Source organism: Pectinophora gossypiella, chromosome Z (assembly GCF_024362695.1).
Source record: "Pectinophora gossypiella chromosome Z, ilPecGoss1.1, whole genome shotgun sequence".
Classification (NCBI taxonomy): Eukaryota; Metazoa; Arthropoda; class Insecta; order Lepidoptera; family Gelechiidae; genus Pectinophora; species Pectinophora gossypiella.
The window spans coordinates 20,886,059-20,901,789 of record NC_065433.1 but is presented as its reverse complement, the minus strand read 5'-3'; the positions used below and the strand labels follow the sequence as shown (position 1 = coordinate 20,901,789).

The following is a 15,731-nucleotide window of genomic DNA, read 5'->3' as shown; positions in this document are numbered from 1 at the left end:
TTTCCAGCATGGCGCTGCGCAATCTTCGTTTAACTTTGTAATGTCATGAATAACAGACATATGCATCTTTTATCTTTTTGGGCGTAAATAATCACTTTTTATCACACCCAGGCACAATTACATCTTCCACCCATTATTATTCTGATCAAAATAATGAGAAGCAATATAGTTAGCGACATAATTCTATACGTATCTGATCGAAATATCAAGCAACAATTATTTTTATATATTATGCTTTTGTCATTAAGTAGGTACTTACATTATGTTTTTGAATATTTATGTAGCCGAGCAATGAGATTATAGGTGTATTTTTTCGAGGAACTTTGCCTGGAAAGTCCCTCATAAGATTCTTTTCTATCTGGGAAAAGTCCTGCTGCCCATCGCACATTAAGGTACTATCATAGCAATGTTTGAGAGGTCAAAATCCATCGTGTTTTGCGTTATAGAAGCATTTTAGTATCTACCTACCGTCGTCAAGTTAAAAATATCTTTATTCAATAAGTTAGGTGACACTCGGTTACATGGTTACATTTTGAATATTTTTTATTCAACGATCCGCTGCCTAGTCCTATCATAGACCTGGTATATACCTAATTAGAGTCGTCTGCAATCTGCATTTTTAGTCACGCTTATCAACCATAACACACTGTCAACAAATTAAATATCAAACCTGTTTTAAAATTAGATACCTACTACCTAGCTGAGATAGGTATTATAAAAATTGATCTGCGCAGTCGTGCACTCACGTGTCCAGGAGTTAGTTTTCTATTAGTTATGTTACAATGTTTTACCCGTGGCATATCTCACTTTACTGATTACCCTAATACAACCACGAAACCGTGCCTCCACATTCATCTCATATTTTACTAAAGGCTTACAGTTCCTTTACTAATTAAGTCATATTACTAAAAAACTGTATTAGCTAGGTGATCCACCAAATACTAAGTCCTTAAATAGAGATTGAGCTTGATACACAAAGAACCGGGAAAGCGACGCAAACGGGTCGGGGCATGGGATTTTATTTGTGGTTTCATACAAAAAGTTCCAGCCGTACGGCGGGTTACCATCCTTACTTGGTTGACATACCATAATGCGCACTGGCAAGGAATGGAATGGGCTGCCGGCGTCGGGTCCTTTAAATCACGGGTGAATAGGCATTTTCTGGGTAAGCTCGTTCCAACGTCAATTTCTTCTTCTCCTCGTGGAAGAACGAAGTCAAGAACAAACCCATCTTAATTTAAAAAAAAGCCGCGCCCTGATTTGGTAGTCAAACTTTCCCGGGTCTGTGTGCATCGAGCATTATTGTAATACTATTAACTTGCTGCATCCCAACTTAGGCGGTTATCACACGGCGCGGTCGTCCGCGCGGTAAGGCGGTGTTTACACATAAGTCAATACTACCTTGCCGGCCGCTTTCCTGCCAACCGCGACCGCGACCGCGTCGTGTGATGACCGCCTCACCTTACTTTCTTTTATACTTCCAGTTTTTAAAAAACTCTAATTATTTAAAGATAACACCTCCGGGAGATCGCCTCCTTCCACTCCTTTTCCTTATTGGTTTGAGAAAACCACATTTCACGTTGTTTCTCACACACATACCTAATTGTTCAATTCTAATAAAAACGGGTTTAAATACTCACGTTTATTCGAATTCCGTAAATCAGTACCTACATTGTGCGTGTATGTAGGTACTTACAAGGAAAACCAACAAAATCGTGAACTCGAACTTATTACCAAACGTAGGTCCAAACCACAACATGAGAAACACGTTTCTAATGTATTTTTCAGTGATCTAATGTATTTTCAAGTTGATGTACATGAAAATACATTAGATCACTGGTTGACTAAAAAATCGACTCAAGTTTTGTTGCTGAATAACTGAGTCTACATAATTATAATACACTGACCTGCGAAACTAAATAGACGCTCATCACTAATTTAAGATTCTTGTCTCATCATCATAAGCCCATAAACGTCCCCACTGTTGGGGCACGGGCCTTCCCTATGGATGGATAGGGAGATCGGGCCTTAAACCACCACGCGGGCCCAGTGCGGATTGGTGGTTATTAACGACTGCTAATGCAGCCGGGATCAACGGCTTACCGTGCCTTCCGAAGCACGGAGGAGCTCGAGATGAAAACTTTTTTTTTTTTGTGGTCACCCCTCCGGCCTCTGCGAAAGTTGCTTTACGTCAACAATCGCAGACCGAGCGCGTTTACCGCTGCGCCACCGAGCTCCTCAGATTCTTGTCTATCAAAGGACAATTCTTTCACTTCCTTATAAGAAGAGCTCTTCTTGGTCTTCCCCTTCCTCTACTTCCTTGTAGTTTCCCTTCTATGATGTTTTTAATAAATTCGTCGGGTCGTTAGGTGTCCATTCATCATGCCTCCCCCGTCCTCAATAACTCTCAATATTTGCCTCTTTCTCCTCTCATTAGTAACCCATTCTGTCCAAGTTATTCTTTTCATCCTCCTCCAACACCACATTTCAAAGGCCTCGAGTCTCTCTGTGTGGTTTGCGTCAGTGTCCCAGCTTCACACAGTTACAAATAGGTACTACACTTTTAAAATTATCTTTAAAACGTGTAGTAGGTACTTAGTAGACCAGTGTATCATAGGGGTAGGTTTAGAAATTTAAAAGTGTCTTTAGCCACAGAGGCAGTCATTCAGCTCGCGACAACAAACCTTGGATCAATGGCGCTCCGCAAAGTTCTCAGACCACTATTGAGTAGAAAAAATTACAAGGGTGACATAGGAAGGGTTTCGGGCCCAGATATTTGGTAATGTTCATTTTTATAGGCATATCCTTTCACACAGAAATGCGCTAATTATTACATGTAGACTTTAGCTGCTATGCTGGACTGGGAGGAAATAAAAAACAGAAAATAAAACATGTTCTCCTTCCCGGGCATGTCGTAAAATCCGACAGAGGGATTGTGTTCTTTCTAACATCGATAGGCTGATCCCTTGTCACCATAAGGTAAACCTTATGATGATGAATCATATCCATCTAAGGACTTCGTATCAACAGTGGCTGCGAGTTGTCTTTAACTACTCGTGGCTCTGCCCACCCCTAACCATTACGGGCGTGAGTTTTGGAACTTTTGATGGCAGCAACTCTCGTGGTACTGCCTCTGTGTTAGTGCATTGGACGTAAATTTATGTACTTTTATGTTGTCTGTTTCTTGCATTTCACACTATCGAAATCAGATAAACGGAATGGTGCTACATAATAACCTGGGTCTGAAGATGAAGCTAGAAGATGTTATGTTATAGAGCTAGATGGTGGTCAAAGGAACTCTAAATAACACAACCTCATGGAGTTTGGATTCGTTTGAGTTGTCTTAGCAAACATTCTGGTGCTACATTACGTCCAGGGTCTGAAAATGGAGCCGTAACGTGGTCAAAGAAACTCTGTTAATAAAACTAAGCAATCCTGTCGAGTTTTTTGTTGCGGCGGAAGATACCATATCAAGGGGGTTTAGCCCTGAGGATGCCTTTCCAGAGTCAAGTACGCCGAGGACTCGAAGCGTGCGCGGAATTTCGAACTCGCTCGCACGCACAGGGTAAGGCTGCACACACTAAGATTTTTGTATGACGTGTCGGGAATGTGACATTACTACAAATAATATTAACACATTCACTGTGTATGAACCACATATGGGGCAATTAATTTGAAACTCATACGTGCATGACCCATATGTGGGGCACATTTTTTCTTGCCAGTGTCTATGTACGGTCACGAGCATTAATATGTATACACTTTGGTACCATGTCACATTAACTTTTTTGACAAATTGAACTGTAAGTGTCACTAAATGTCAAATATGTTAGTGCGACAGAGTCCTAAAGTGAGTACATTATATTACTCATGACTGTACATACATAAATTCCAATGTGATTATCGAAAAAAATATTCATATTCATATCTAACTTTCAGTTATACAGTGAACGTGATAAGAAATAGCTGAAATACATTTATATTATTACAAAAAGGCAATAAAACTGCAGTAGAAAATTAAATATTAGATATATTTTTTCACCAACCATTTTATTGCTTGAATCAAGTCTTACCAACATTATTGTATATAAGTAAGCTTTACCTACAAACTAAAAGACATTACAAAGTTGCTTGTAAGTAGAGCTTACCGTCTCCTTTAAAAGGAAGAAGTAAATATGTAATAAATATCGACAAACATTATTCCTAAACGATTCTAAACCAGCAGTCAAATATATTGCACTATTTCGAAAAATACCAACATTATAGCGTATAATAACCATTATTGTGCATAGTATACAATGCTTACAAAATTTAATGCCGCCAAGACGATAAAATTTTACAACTAAAATATAACAACACTTGCTTACATAAAAATTCTCGTAAAATAAGATGCGTTTACAACGTGTTACCATTATGTGTTGTGACCAATTTACGTTGTGACATGTGCGTAACGCTTAAATTTGAGTCGCCTAATAGTAATTAACTACTTATTTTAACTTAGTCATTATACTATCCCTCTAGATTGCTTATAATAATTAAAGCTATTAGTGGCCGCCGTTTACCAGCTGTGGCTTGTAAAATGCTTTGGTGCTGGTGTTCTCGGGAGTACTTGTGAGTAGGACAGTAAGCACCCAAAAGTGAAGACATATCTGAAAACAACATATTATTGTTGTATTATTTTAAAACCCAAACCCTAGCTACGAAAGGGACATTATGTTACCAGCACGGCCAACATACGAAACGTGATAAAATTATCGACCGAGTCGATAAATTCTGTCAAAATCGATAAGTTTGTCATTTTCCCTAACATGCTTGTCACGATTTATAATTACCGTGTACCGTCACGATAAGCGTTTATCACGTCGAGAAACCGATGTATCCATTTTGTAAACAAAAATATTTTTGTTTTTGGCAACATACTTTTCGTATTGAATCCTTTGTCAAATCCAGGTCAATTTAAAGCAAAAAACTGTAATCTAAGGTAATTTTTTTCTCAATAAAAGATAACAAGTGACATATATACAATGTGCCGAGGTTTTTCTTGCAGCTTCTTTTCCCCGGCTATACAGGTTGTGAGAAGCTGCGGTAGTTTTAGGCGGATGAGACGTTCGTTATGTAAAAATTGACGATTCAAAGTGTAACTATGTTACCTACTGAATAAAGATATTTTTGAATTTGAATTTGAATATATAAGTGCTATATGTATGGACATATAACGTAGATGTGTCAAAAGCAAAGTTATTGATTTCGACAAAATTTATTAAATCGATCGATATTTTTTTCACGTTGCACATGTTAGCCCTGCTGATCAAAATATGGTGTCATGTTAGAGTTCATCGATATCACGTTGTGGTATTTTGACAGTACGAGATGATGTTTTTAGTTTGCCATGTTAGCACCAATCGAGAAAACGAAATATAACGTCACAATCGATAAAATGATCGTGATAAAACATTATGCTACCAGGGGCATTCTGCAACGAAGGGGTCTGGTTGGCCGATTAGCCATCAAACTAGGCGAGATACCTCGTTTGTATAAAGTAAATTACATTTGGTGTACCATGTAAGCGAAGATGAACCCTCTGAAGACGGGGTACCTCCGGAGCAGGCCCCCCAGCCAGCGCGACGCCTTGCTCACCGAGGACACGGGCAGCGTGTGCACACGCCGCGTCCGATCCCCGTCTTGAACGTGCACCACGCTGTGTGAATTCCCCCGAACGGATTGGTCTAACTTGCGTTTTGACTGTAAATAAAAACACGGCAGCGCCTTATAATGAAAACCACTGAAGCGCTTTTTTGAAAAATCACATTCCGATGTGATTTTTGTTAACATAACCTCGTAATACAGGCCTCTGTGGTCCAGTGGTTGAGCGTTGGACTCACAATCCTGAGGCCCCGGGTTCGAATCCGGATGGGGACATATCACAAAAATCACTTTGTGCTCCCTAGTTTGGTTAGGACATTACAGGCTGATCACCTGATTGTCCGAAAGATGATCCGTGCTACAGAAGGCACGTTAAGCCATTGGTCCCGGTTACTATTTACTGACGTAAGTGAGTAATCGCTACATGAGCCATGTCAGGGGCCGATGTGAACGATGCCACTAACACATTGTATTAGTTTCTTTAAAGCAATAACATTCAAAAATCAAATTAATTTATTCGACGTTGCTCGTCGAATGCAGTCTATTACGATTATGCCGTTTCGCGACAAGAAACGCGATTTTTTGACATAGACAGCCTACACGCTAAAAGTAATAACGCGCTATTATATTTAGCGTGTACGCTTATATCTAATTTACAACCTCACGGCCGGAAATCAAAAGAACATTAGATATTGTGAAGTTTCGTAATCGAAGGGCTGGTAACCGGTTAAATCATCTTCAAACTTCATTTGTGAACTACGTGTTCATTTTTATTATTTTATGTAAGTATGCAATATTTACCTCCAGTTTATCGAGTTGAATTTTCAACATATTATTGTCGGCCATCAGCAAGTCAATCTTGCCTTGCTTCTGGACGAGCTTCTGGGTGAGGAAGTACAGTTTATCGCTATCTTCACTGGCTTGGCTGACGTCATAATCTGCTACGTTCAGAGCACTGGAGTCGGAGGTGCGAACACAGGACGTACTACTGTCTCGAACCCGTAGCAATTCCTGTTCTTTGTCGCGCAAAGCGTTACGAAGACTCGCAATTGTCTGACCCGTCTCAATCTGTATGGATTTTAGCTCCTGCAAAATAAATTTTCAGTACTGTTAGTATTATCTTCTCTTACGATTTTTCACTTTATCTACCCCAACAATGTTTACCATAATCGATAAAACAAGAAGAAAGAAAGTTGAAAAATATGAAATGAATTGCATATTTTGAGGAATACTTTCGAAAATAGCTATCGGTCACGGCAAAGGAAGAATAAAAATAAAATACAACTTCGTTCTCATCAAATAGAATGTAACTCGTGTTATTCTTTATAACGAATGTGTGCTTAATTTTAATACATTAGGCTTCATTTTCCAATACATTTGTTTTCGGATTTGTGTTGTTCCATTTTTACGTTATGTTATGTTAAAATGTTCCATTTAAAAAAAAATCTGTCATATTATTATTTCATAATGTCCTCAAACTAAAATTTAATAATATGCAACAATAAAAATAATAATATGCACATTTGTTTTTATTTAATTATCCTTATTCTTTCTGTCTTAACGAACCTAACATGGATTTATTTCTTTTAACTGTAACACACGTTAGAACTTTTTCGAAATACTGGAAGTAAGATACATCAGAATTGACGCGGGCACGATATTTTCTTTGATATTTTTTATGAAACTGTGCATCTACCGATGTACGTGATCAAAGGTCGACCCAGTCAAATACCGTATTGTTTACCTTAGCAATAGAGTTACACTGCGCCTCGGCCCTGGTGCGCGCTGCGCGCTCGTCCTTCAACGCGTCCCGTAGCGCGATGACAACCCGCTCGGCCGCGTTATGGCGGCTCTCTAACGTCTCCATATATTGCTTCATGTCACCGCACTCGCCGCGGACGCGGTTTACCGCCTCGGACAACACTTCCCGCTCCTCCCTGTGGTAAACAACAACACATTTACAGTCGGCTCTTCTTCTATCGTGTGGGTTGTGAGGTGGATTACCAACCCTCATGGTTTCAGGGTTACTATTGGGCCGCCGCAGGCCCCTGACATGGCTCATGTACATACTTAGATCAGTAAGTAGTAACCGGGACCAACGGCTTAACGTGGCTTCGAAGCACGGATTATCTTACTTTCGGACAATTAAGTGATCAGCCTGTAATGTCCTAACCAAACTAGGGATCGATCACAAAGTGATTTTTGTGATATGGGACATACTTACACATACACCACCAGGTTTTCAACCCGGGACCTCCGGATCGTGAGCCCAACGCTCAAACCACTGAGAGTACAGTCAGTTAAAACATCCTTTACATTTTAAAGGCGTCAAATACTAATGAACTATTAAATTGTTGCACAAAACAACATTATTGTAAAATTTTAATGCTAGGAGAACGAACATTCTGGTCTAGACCACCAATAGTAACGAGTCATATCGACACCCCAAACGAATAAAGGCGTAATGTCACTTGCGAGATTTTTTTTTTATTTCATATTCCGGCTCTACTCTTCGTAACACACACTCTGAATTTTTTTCGTAAATTTATCGATAAAATTGTAAAATATATTACAAGGTACAACTTTATTCTATCGAAATCCCCCAGCAACTTATTGTCCGAATAAAAATGTTACAGTATGTTGCGTTTTAAATTGAAAATATATTTAGTAGAAGAAAGGAGGCTGTGAATTTAACCCTTTTATTCGTCTAGAAAACTAAACATTTAGAAAAGTAAGTAACATTACGCCTTTATTCGCTTAATTTAAGAGAAAGTAAAATATCGTAATCAACTTTACACTTTATTTTAATGAATTTGTAAAATGCATTATAAATTTACGCGAAATAAAGACAACATGAAGTGATGTATTAAAATTAACCTCTTTATTCAGATACATTTTTATACGTGACTAAATCGTTAAATACTGTTATTACATAAAATTCTTAAGGTTTTGAGAGTAATGCTGTTTACCATTTTATATAACTTGCAAGTTTTTAAAGTATTGTTATCATACATTGCACATTGAGTTTTATGCAAAGCGTATTGTACGCTTACTTTAAAAATAGAGAATGAATTACGCGGTAATGACACTAACGAACACTAACATACGATTTTACTTTGATGTTACCGCCAAAGCACCGCTCGTCCACTACCCGGTATAGTGGCGAATGCCTCGCTCTGTCTTACCAAGTGCTCGGAAGCCCATCTTTTCGTCCACCTATACTGCGACCTTAGACGAGAAGAAGCAGGGAGGGGGGGGGGGGGGGGGGGTTTATTAAAATACCCTCCTAATCCCGCGGCTCCAACGGTATCACCGCTACCGCTCCTACCAACCCCCGGCCTCCCACCAGCGGGTCTCACCGGGGAGGGAGTGGTAGTGCGTGCTCTGCCAGGCGGACCGCTCGGCTTCGCACTGAGACAGCTCAACGGGGTGAGCAGCCAGGTATGGCTCCCCCAACTGCCGGCGTAGCGAAGAGCCGGGCGCGCACTTTCGTGCGCACCCGCGCCGTCACGACGCCGTTCGCCGCCACCGTACCACCGCCTCCGACGCGTCTCATCGACACAGGCCTTCGATTGTCCCCGTTCCCGCTGCCCCTGCCCCGACTTCCGGGAGCAGGAGCCGCGGAAAAGAGAACCACGACGCCGCCCGAACGAATCCCACCGCGGCCCGTGGTGAGGACCACGCCGCCCGCAGCACTCTCCAACACCGCCGCGCCAATACGCGGCAACAAACACTTTTTCGCCGCTCTCCACGCCCCAGCCGGTCATGGAGACAACACCGCCGCGCTCATACGCAGCGGTGCTCAACACCAACCCGGATTCGCCGCCGCACGCGCCTCCGGACGGCGCCTACACCGTCGCCAAAGCCCGCGCGACTCCAGCCGCCGCTCGCACCCGCGAGCAAGAAGCTCCCGCCCATCGTGGTCGACCGGCTGCCTGACTGGCACCATCACTTCCGCAAGCTGCGGGAGTTGCTGGGCCACAGGAAGGACCGAGGAAGAGTTCCGGCTCTACCAGCGGTACCTCACCACCCTGGAGAGAGCCACGGGACTCTCCTGGTTCGCGTACGCCCCACCGGCGGAGCGCTCATTGAAGCTGGCCATTCGTGGCCTGCCCATGGACACCGATGTTGCTGAGTTGGAGGAGGAGCTGCGCGCCCGCGGCTTCGACCCCCAATACATCCGCCCCATCCAGGCTCGCGAGGGAAGGACAGGCTGTCTCTTCTTCGCGGAGATCCGCAGGACGCTGGGATTCCTGCGTGTCTACGAGATCTCCGAGCTCCTCTGCATGCCCGGCGTCAAGGTCGAGGCGTGGAGGGGACGAAGAGGAGCAGCGCAGTGCCACCGCTGCCAGCAGTTCCGGCATAGCAGCCATAACTGCCACCGCCCTGCCGCCTGTGTCCGTTGTGGTGAAAAACGGCCAAGGAGTGCCTGCGCCCCCGGAAAGTTCCGGCAACCTGCGTAAACTGCGGGGGAACACACCCGGCGAATAGCTCTTCCTGCCCGGTCAAGTTACGCGAGCTGCGTAACACCAAGGCGGGTGCGGCGCCCATGACCGGCGCGAGAGGAGCTATCCCATCAGCAGCCTCCACAGTGGACCCCAACACCGAGCCGACCGCGCGGAGCTCGCTTATGGCCGCGGCGAACGGCCCAGCCGGGCCCAAGCCGCAGAGACCTAAGCGCATCCGCAAAAGGGCAAAACCGGCCCCCACTGCCACCACCATCGTCGAGCAGCAGCCAGCGCCAACTCCGACGCCGAACCAAGCGGTCGCCGCCCCTACCAAGGGGAAGAAGGCGAAGCCCCGCGCGGAGATACCACCGGCCCCCTCCAGCGAGAAGCTGGAAGTACTGGAGCAGACTATCCAGCTGCTCCACAACGTACTGGCCGCCATTCGTTCCCGGATTGACCCTGTGCCCATCATCGTGGGAGGCCTGGCATCACTGCTGGGCCAACTCACCGGTGGGCACTGAACACCAACACCGGACTGGAACGGGGCTGCCCACATCCACTACTCCCCGTTGAGTAGTTAGGATCGTGGCCACCCCCGGGGGATGAGTTGACGTTTCCAGTGGCAGTGGAAGCAGTCCTCTCCCCCCCTCCAGCCCAACTGACGCCAGCTGCTCCGGCGACGGAGCAGCTTCACCGGACTCACACCACCGCCAGCTGACGGGCGCTCACTGGGCCTCCTCCAACAGGGAACCACCCGGTGGGCTCGACCTCGCTGGCGGCACCTCGGACATGACTTACCATCGGGCTCACGGAGGGGCGATTATCGCCCGCCGTGTCCCATCCACGTGCCACGCCCGTTTCCGCGGGCGGCGACTGAGGCCACGTCAACGGCTTGTATCCCTAGTCATTATCAAAGGTTTTATTTTATAATACTTTATTTTCCACTGATGATCAAGAGCAACCGATCAGGGCCAGTGACGACGAAGATAGTTCATAATTATATTTTTTTTATAACCACATTTATTGATTTTCAATATTATTTTATTTTTCGTAAATGTTTGAAATGAAGAAAATGTTTGTTTGAGAAGAAGAGGATTTAAAACTACATATTTAAGTTTTTTTTATGAGACATTGTTGATTTTATGTTACATGACTAATTCGTTGGTTACTACTATTGATTTCTATGATTGTTAATTATTTTGTGAGTGAATCTCTTTATGTTTATGTTTAGATTTCTTTTCACAATCAAGAAATTATTTCTAGTCCTAAAGTACAATAAAAAATATTTTTTTAATTATCTAAAAGTTTAAGATTGATCTCTAGAAGAATTTATGTTTCATTTAGTTCCTTGTGGAGGAATGACCGATTGTTATTTAAAGGTTTTGAGCTTTTATTATGATTAAAACTAAATAGAAAAAATCTGTGATGTCTAAATGAATAAAACCAATCATTAAATTACTATTTTGCTTCAATTTTAATGGTCCCCAGTGCTCAGAAACAAAAACTGGCAATGATAAGTGTATTTCATACTAATCTTGCGAAAAAAGTATGACGAGGACTCTTTTTTGGCTAAAATTTATCACAATTTATAGGATGAGGTTTTAAGGAAACCAAATTATGTAGTTTATGCCTATTATTTTTAATATTTTTATATTAAATACAATTTTTTTTAATTTTGACGTCGTTATTCACACAAAACTTGTCATTATTTTTTCATCGTAAGATAATCTTACGATATAATATTTTATTTTATAACTGACGAAAAAAGTAGTGTTGAATGAATACGCTCTAGGTTAATTACTAAAGTTAGACGAATAAAGGCGTAATTCACGGTTACGAAACAGCCAGTCGATGACATTTGCAGTCAATAAGTCATGTAAAGATACATTACCTTTAGGTGTCTTGATATATTTCAAACGAATAAAGGCGTGTTAACGTTTACAAAAAAAATATGTCAATATCTTTAGACGAATAAAAATTTAAAATGGTTTTTCAGCTATTTTACATAAATGTGTTACTTGAACACAATCATTGATTATGCACTGGATACATTATTTTTTGATGCGTACGCTGATGTATGTTTCGATATTCTCGGATAATTAGCAACAGAGCTATAACGATTTTAGTGTTTTTTTGCTCTCCTGTAAAATTGATGTTTTGCTATTACGCCTTTATTCGTTTGGGGTGTCGATATGTATTTGAAAGGTCTTTTGGTGTGGATTAATTGGGTCATGTACTAGCTTCAAGATAAATTATGATATTCTGTTAACAAAAAAAAGCAGATCTAAAACTAACGAAAAACATTTTCTTTTTTCTACCTCTATTTAACTTATTTAAGTTCAACATTTTATACCTCTATTTAACTTATTCAACATTTTATAAGTTTTTTTATGACGTCACAGTGTGCTTTTTCATACAAATCCCATAGTAATTTAGTGTTTTGACGTTTAGTAAAAAGTAACAGTGACTAGTTGGAAACTAGCATATTGTCTCTGTGATGGCTCTTCTAGAAGAAATAGGATTTTGAGTTCTTGTCAATTACTGGTTTAGACCACCTCTCACATATTTCTGGTCATCATACTTTACACATAACATAAAATTCCGGCCAAGTAATTAATACCATCTGTGGCAAATCTACAATAGGTCACGTCAAAAAAAACATAAATACGTCCCACTAATGCGCACTGGCCTCCCATCTATCAACTGGAGGGGGTATGGAGCATACTCCACCACGCTGCTCCATTGCAGGTTGGTGGAGGTATTTTTTAAGACTAATAGCTGGGACCAACGCGAACGGTTTTATCGTGCCTTCCGAAGCATGGAATCTTGTTAGTTTTTCGGACAATCAGGGGTTTCAAGCCTGCAAAGTCCAAACAAAGGAAAGTCTCACAAAGTGATTTCGCAAAATCCCGTCGTAAATCAAACCCGGACCGACAAATCATCATCCTTTACCTAATGAAATGTCAAACTATTTTGGAAGTAACTTTTTCTATCGTGGCACCAGGCACCACCTGACACCAGTGTTTCTGAGGTGAATATATAATAATAAAGACATGACCCTTTGATACTCACTTTAAATGCTCTATCTGCTCCATTAGTATTTTAGTATCTTCAGTGAAGTTCACACCTTGTTGTAGGGCCTTTATTTCCTTGTCCTTGGCCGCTAGCATACTTTTAACCCTGTGCTTGTATGACTCCCACTCTCTCTCCAAACGTTTACACTCCCCATTGGACCGGCCCAAGTCACCTTGTAAAACGTTAATTGTGGAATGAGCGTGTCGCAAATCGTTATCCATTTTGGAGTATTCATTGTCCTTTTCCCTGCTTTTTTCTTTGAGTAGTTTAACCCTGAAATGTAAATATATTTTTTTGTTTATTATAAATAAAAGATATAACATAAATGCACCATGAGGAGCTCGGTGGCGCAGCGGTAAACGCGGTCGGTCTGCGATTGTTGAAGCAACATTCGCAAAGGCCGGTCATAGGATGGGTGACCACAAAAAAAAAGTTTTCATCTCGAGCTCCTCCGTGCTTCGGAAGGTACGTTAAGCCGTTGGTCCCGGCTGCATTAGCAGTCGTTAATAACCATCAATCCGCACTGGGCCCGCGTGATGGTTTAAGGCCCGATCTCCCTATCCATCCATAGGGAAGGCCCGTGCCCCAGCAGTGGGGACGTTAATGGGCTGATGATGATGATGAAATGCACCACACCTATATCCCCAAAGGGGTAGTTAGAGGTGTATGGTATAATAATATACATCCACAGCTCCCTGTCTATATTTATTATTCATTATGTTCTTTTTTCTTTCGATAAATAAAGTATATACCTAATACTAGTCATCATCATCATCTCCCTAGCATTATCCCATTTGTTACAGGACCGGCTTTTAACAGAAACGACTGCCTGACTGACCTTCCAACACCAGCCCAATACAGGTTAGGTCACATACCTCCGAAAATGCATTTCTCGGGAATGTGGGTTTCCTCACGATGTTTCCCTTCACCGCTGAGCATGTGATAATCATTTATGATCCTAACATGAATTCGAAATCAAATTCGACAATCATCGGTTTAGGCCTGTGCTGGAATTGAACCTGCGACCTCAAAGTGAGAGACAAGCGTTCTACCAATTGGGCTACCACAGCTCCAAAATCACAACAATCGCTTCATGCAAGTTATTCCTCAAAACAAGCTCAAACATAATACATAACTTTAATTCCTATACACACACATAAAATCACGTTCGCATCGGGTTAGCATAACACAAGTCACGAATAAGGTAATCCACAGACACTCTTGATATTTTTCTTAAAATGAATATGATGAACCGCGTGGCGACAGAATTAACACCTCATCATCGCCCAAATAGATCGATAAATCATTTTCGAAAGGACATTTTGCGCACACAGGAGTTACATTCGGTGAGAGGCCACTCCTGCCATGGGCCTGTTTCATAAACCTTATCTACAATTGTAAATTACAACAACAATTTGACGTTCAATGCGTAACTAATACACAGCTTCAAACTATTTCTAATCACTCACTCCGAAATGGGCATCGACTGTAATTTACAATTGTAAGTTTTATGAAATATGCTCCCAGATTATCTCACATATAGTTATAAAACACAATAGCTATAAAACTCTTGCTATCATAAATATAGGCTTAGATGAATATGCAACAAATCGCAGTGGTACACGCTACCAAGCACGCATAGCAAAAGAAAGTAATAAATTAAAAGAATTTACTTCGCAACGCATGAGTTGATTAATCTATATTCATCATTCTTGTCTTTCGCAGCAGACGGGATTAATTATATAATAACTTTGAGCCTTTATTTCTTTATCCTTGGCCGCTAACATACTTTTTACCCTGTGCTTGTATGACTTCCATTATCTTTCCAAACATTTACAATCTCCATACTCATGTTTAAGCATATAAATTATCTTTCTTTCTTTCTTCTTAAAATGAGTAATGCCAATTTTAGCAGAAGTACCACAGTCTCAGCTCACCCCAGTCTGCCAGAGATGATGAAATTTCATACGTTTCTATCCTGACATACCTACTTCTCTTGCTTCCGGAAGGAAGCTTCATCAATCGTTTCATACACGCACGCCATTTCATAGTATATTTAAGTATATAAAGTGCATTATCTAATAAATCTTATTTTAACAATTTATTGATAATGAGTTCCGTTTCTTCTGACTTCTGATTTTGATGCTAAGTAGCACTTTCTTTACATTATTTAACTTTAAAAACAAATAAGTAATCATAACTGAACCTGCATACAGAACATAGAGATGATAAACTTATGTATGCACATAATGCAAAGAAAATTGGTAAACAGGAAATTCAACAATACAAAGCACAGTTTAAAAGAGAAAAAGGAAAGTAATAATTAGAGATACTAACAATTCCTCCAAGTCCTTATTCCTCTCTCTAAGAACAGCAATTTCAGTTTCAAACTCTCTTTTTTGCTCTTTATATCTTGTAATGTCGTTTGTAGTGATGTTGTTGAGCTGAGACTTCAGTTGTTCCAACTGAAGCAACAGCGACTCCTTGTCCACACTAGCTTTTCGATAGTTGATCTCTGTATGTTCCAACTTTGTGTTTGTTTTTCCCAATTCTGAAACATATCAT

General features: G+C 41.3%; 1 protein-coding gene across 4 annotated transcripts in view; it reads right to left on the bottom strand.

Annotated features, from left to right (window-relative positions):
- Positions 1 to 4,012: 4,012 nt before the first annotated feature.
- Positions 4,013 to 15,731, bottom strand: part of LOC126380627 (golgin subfamily A member 5) — a 17,299-nt gene continuing 5,580 nt past the window's right edge. For 3 of the 4 annotated variants that reach the window (XM_050030167.1, XM_050030165.1, XM_050030164.1), the window contains exons 4-9: positions 15,504 to 15,717; positions 13,164 to 13,439; positions 7,388 to 7,580; positions 6,445 to 6,729; positions 5,560 to 5,742; positions 4,013 to 4,649 (exon numbers count right to left, since the gene is read on the bottom strand). In XM_050030167.1, coding sequence (XP_049886124.1) covers positions 4,545 to 4,649; positions 5,560 to 5,742; positions 6,445 to 6,729; positions 7,388 to 7,580; positions 13,164 to 13,439; positions 15,504 to 15,717 — 1,256 coding nt within the window. In that variant the 3' untranslated portion in view covers positions 4,013 to 4,544. Of the gene's footprint in view, positions 4,650 to 5,548; positions 5,743 to 6,444; positions 6,730 to 7,387; positions 7,581 to 13,163; positions 13,440 to 15,503; positions 15,718 to 15,731 lie in introns of all 4 variants that reach the window. The other variant, XM_050030168.1, reaches the window with a different exon arrangement.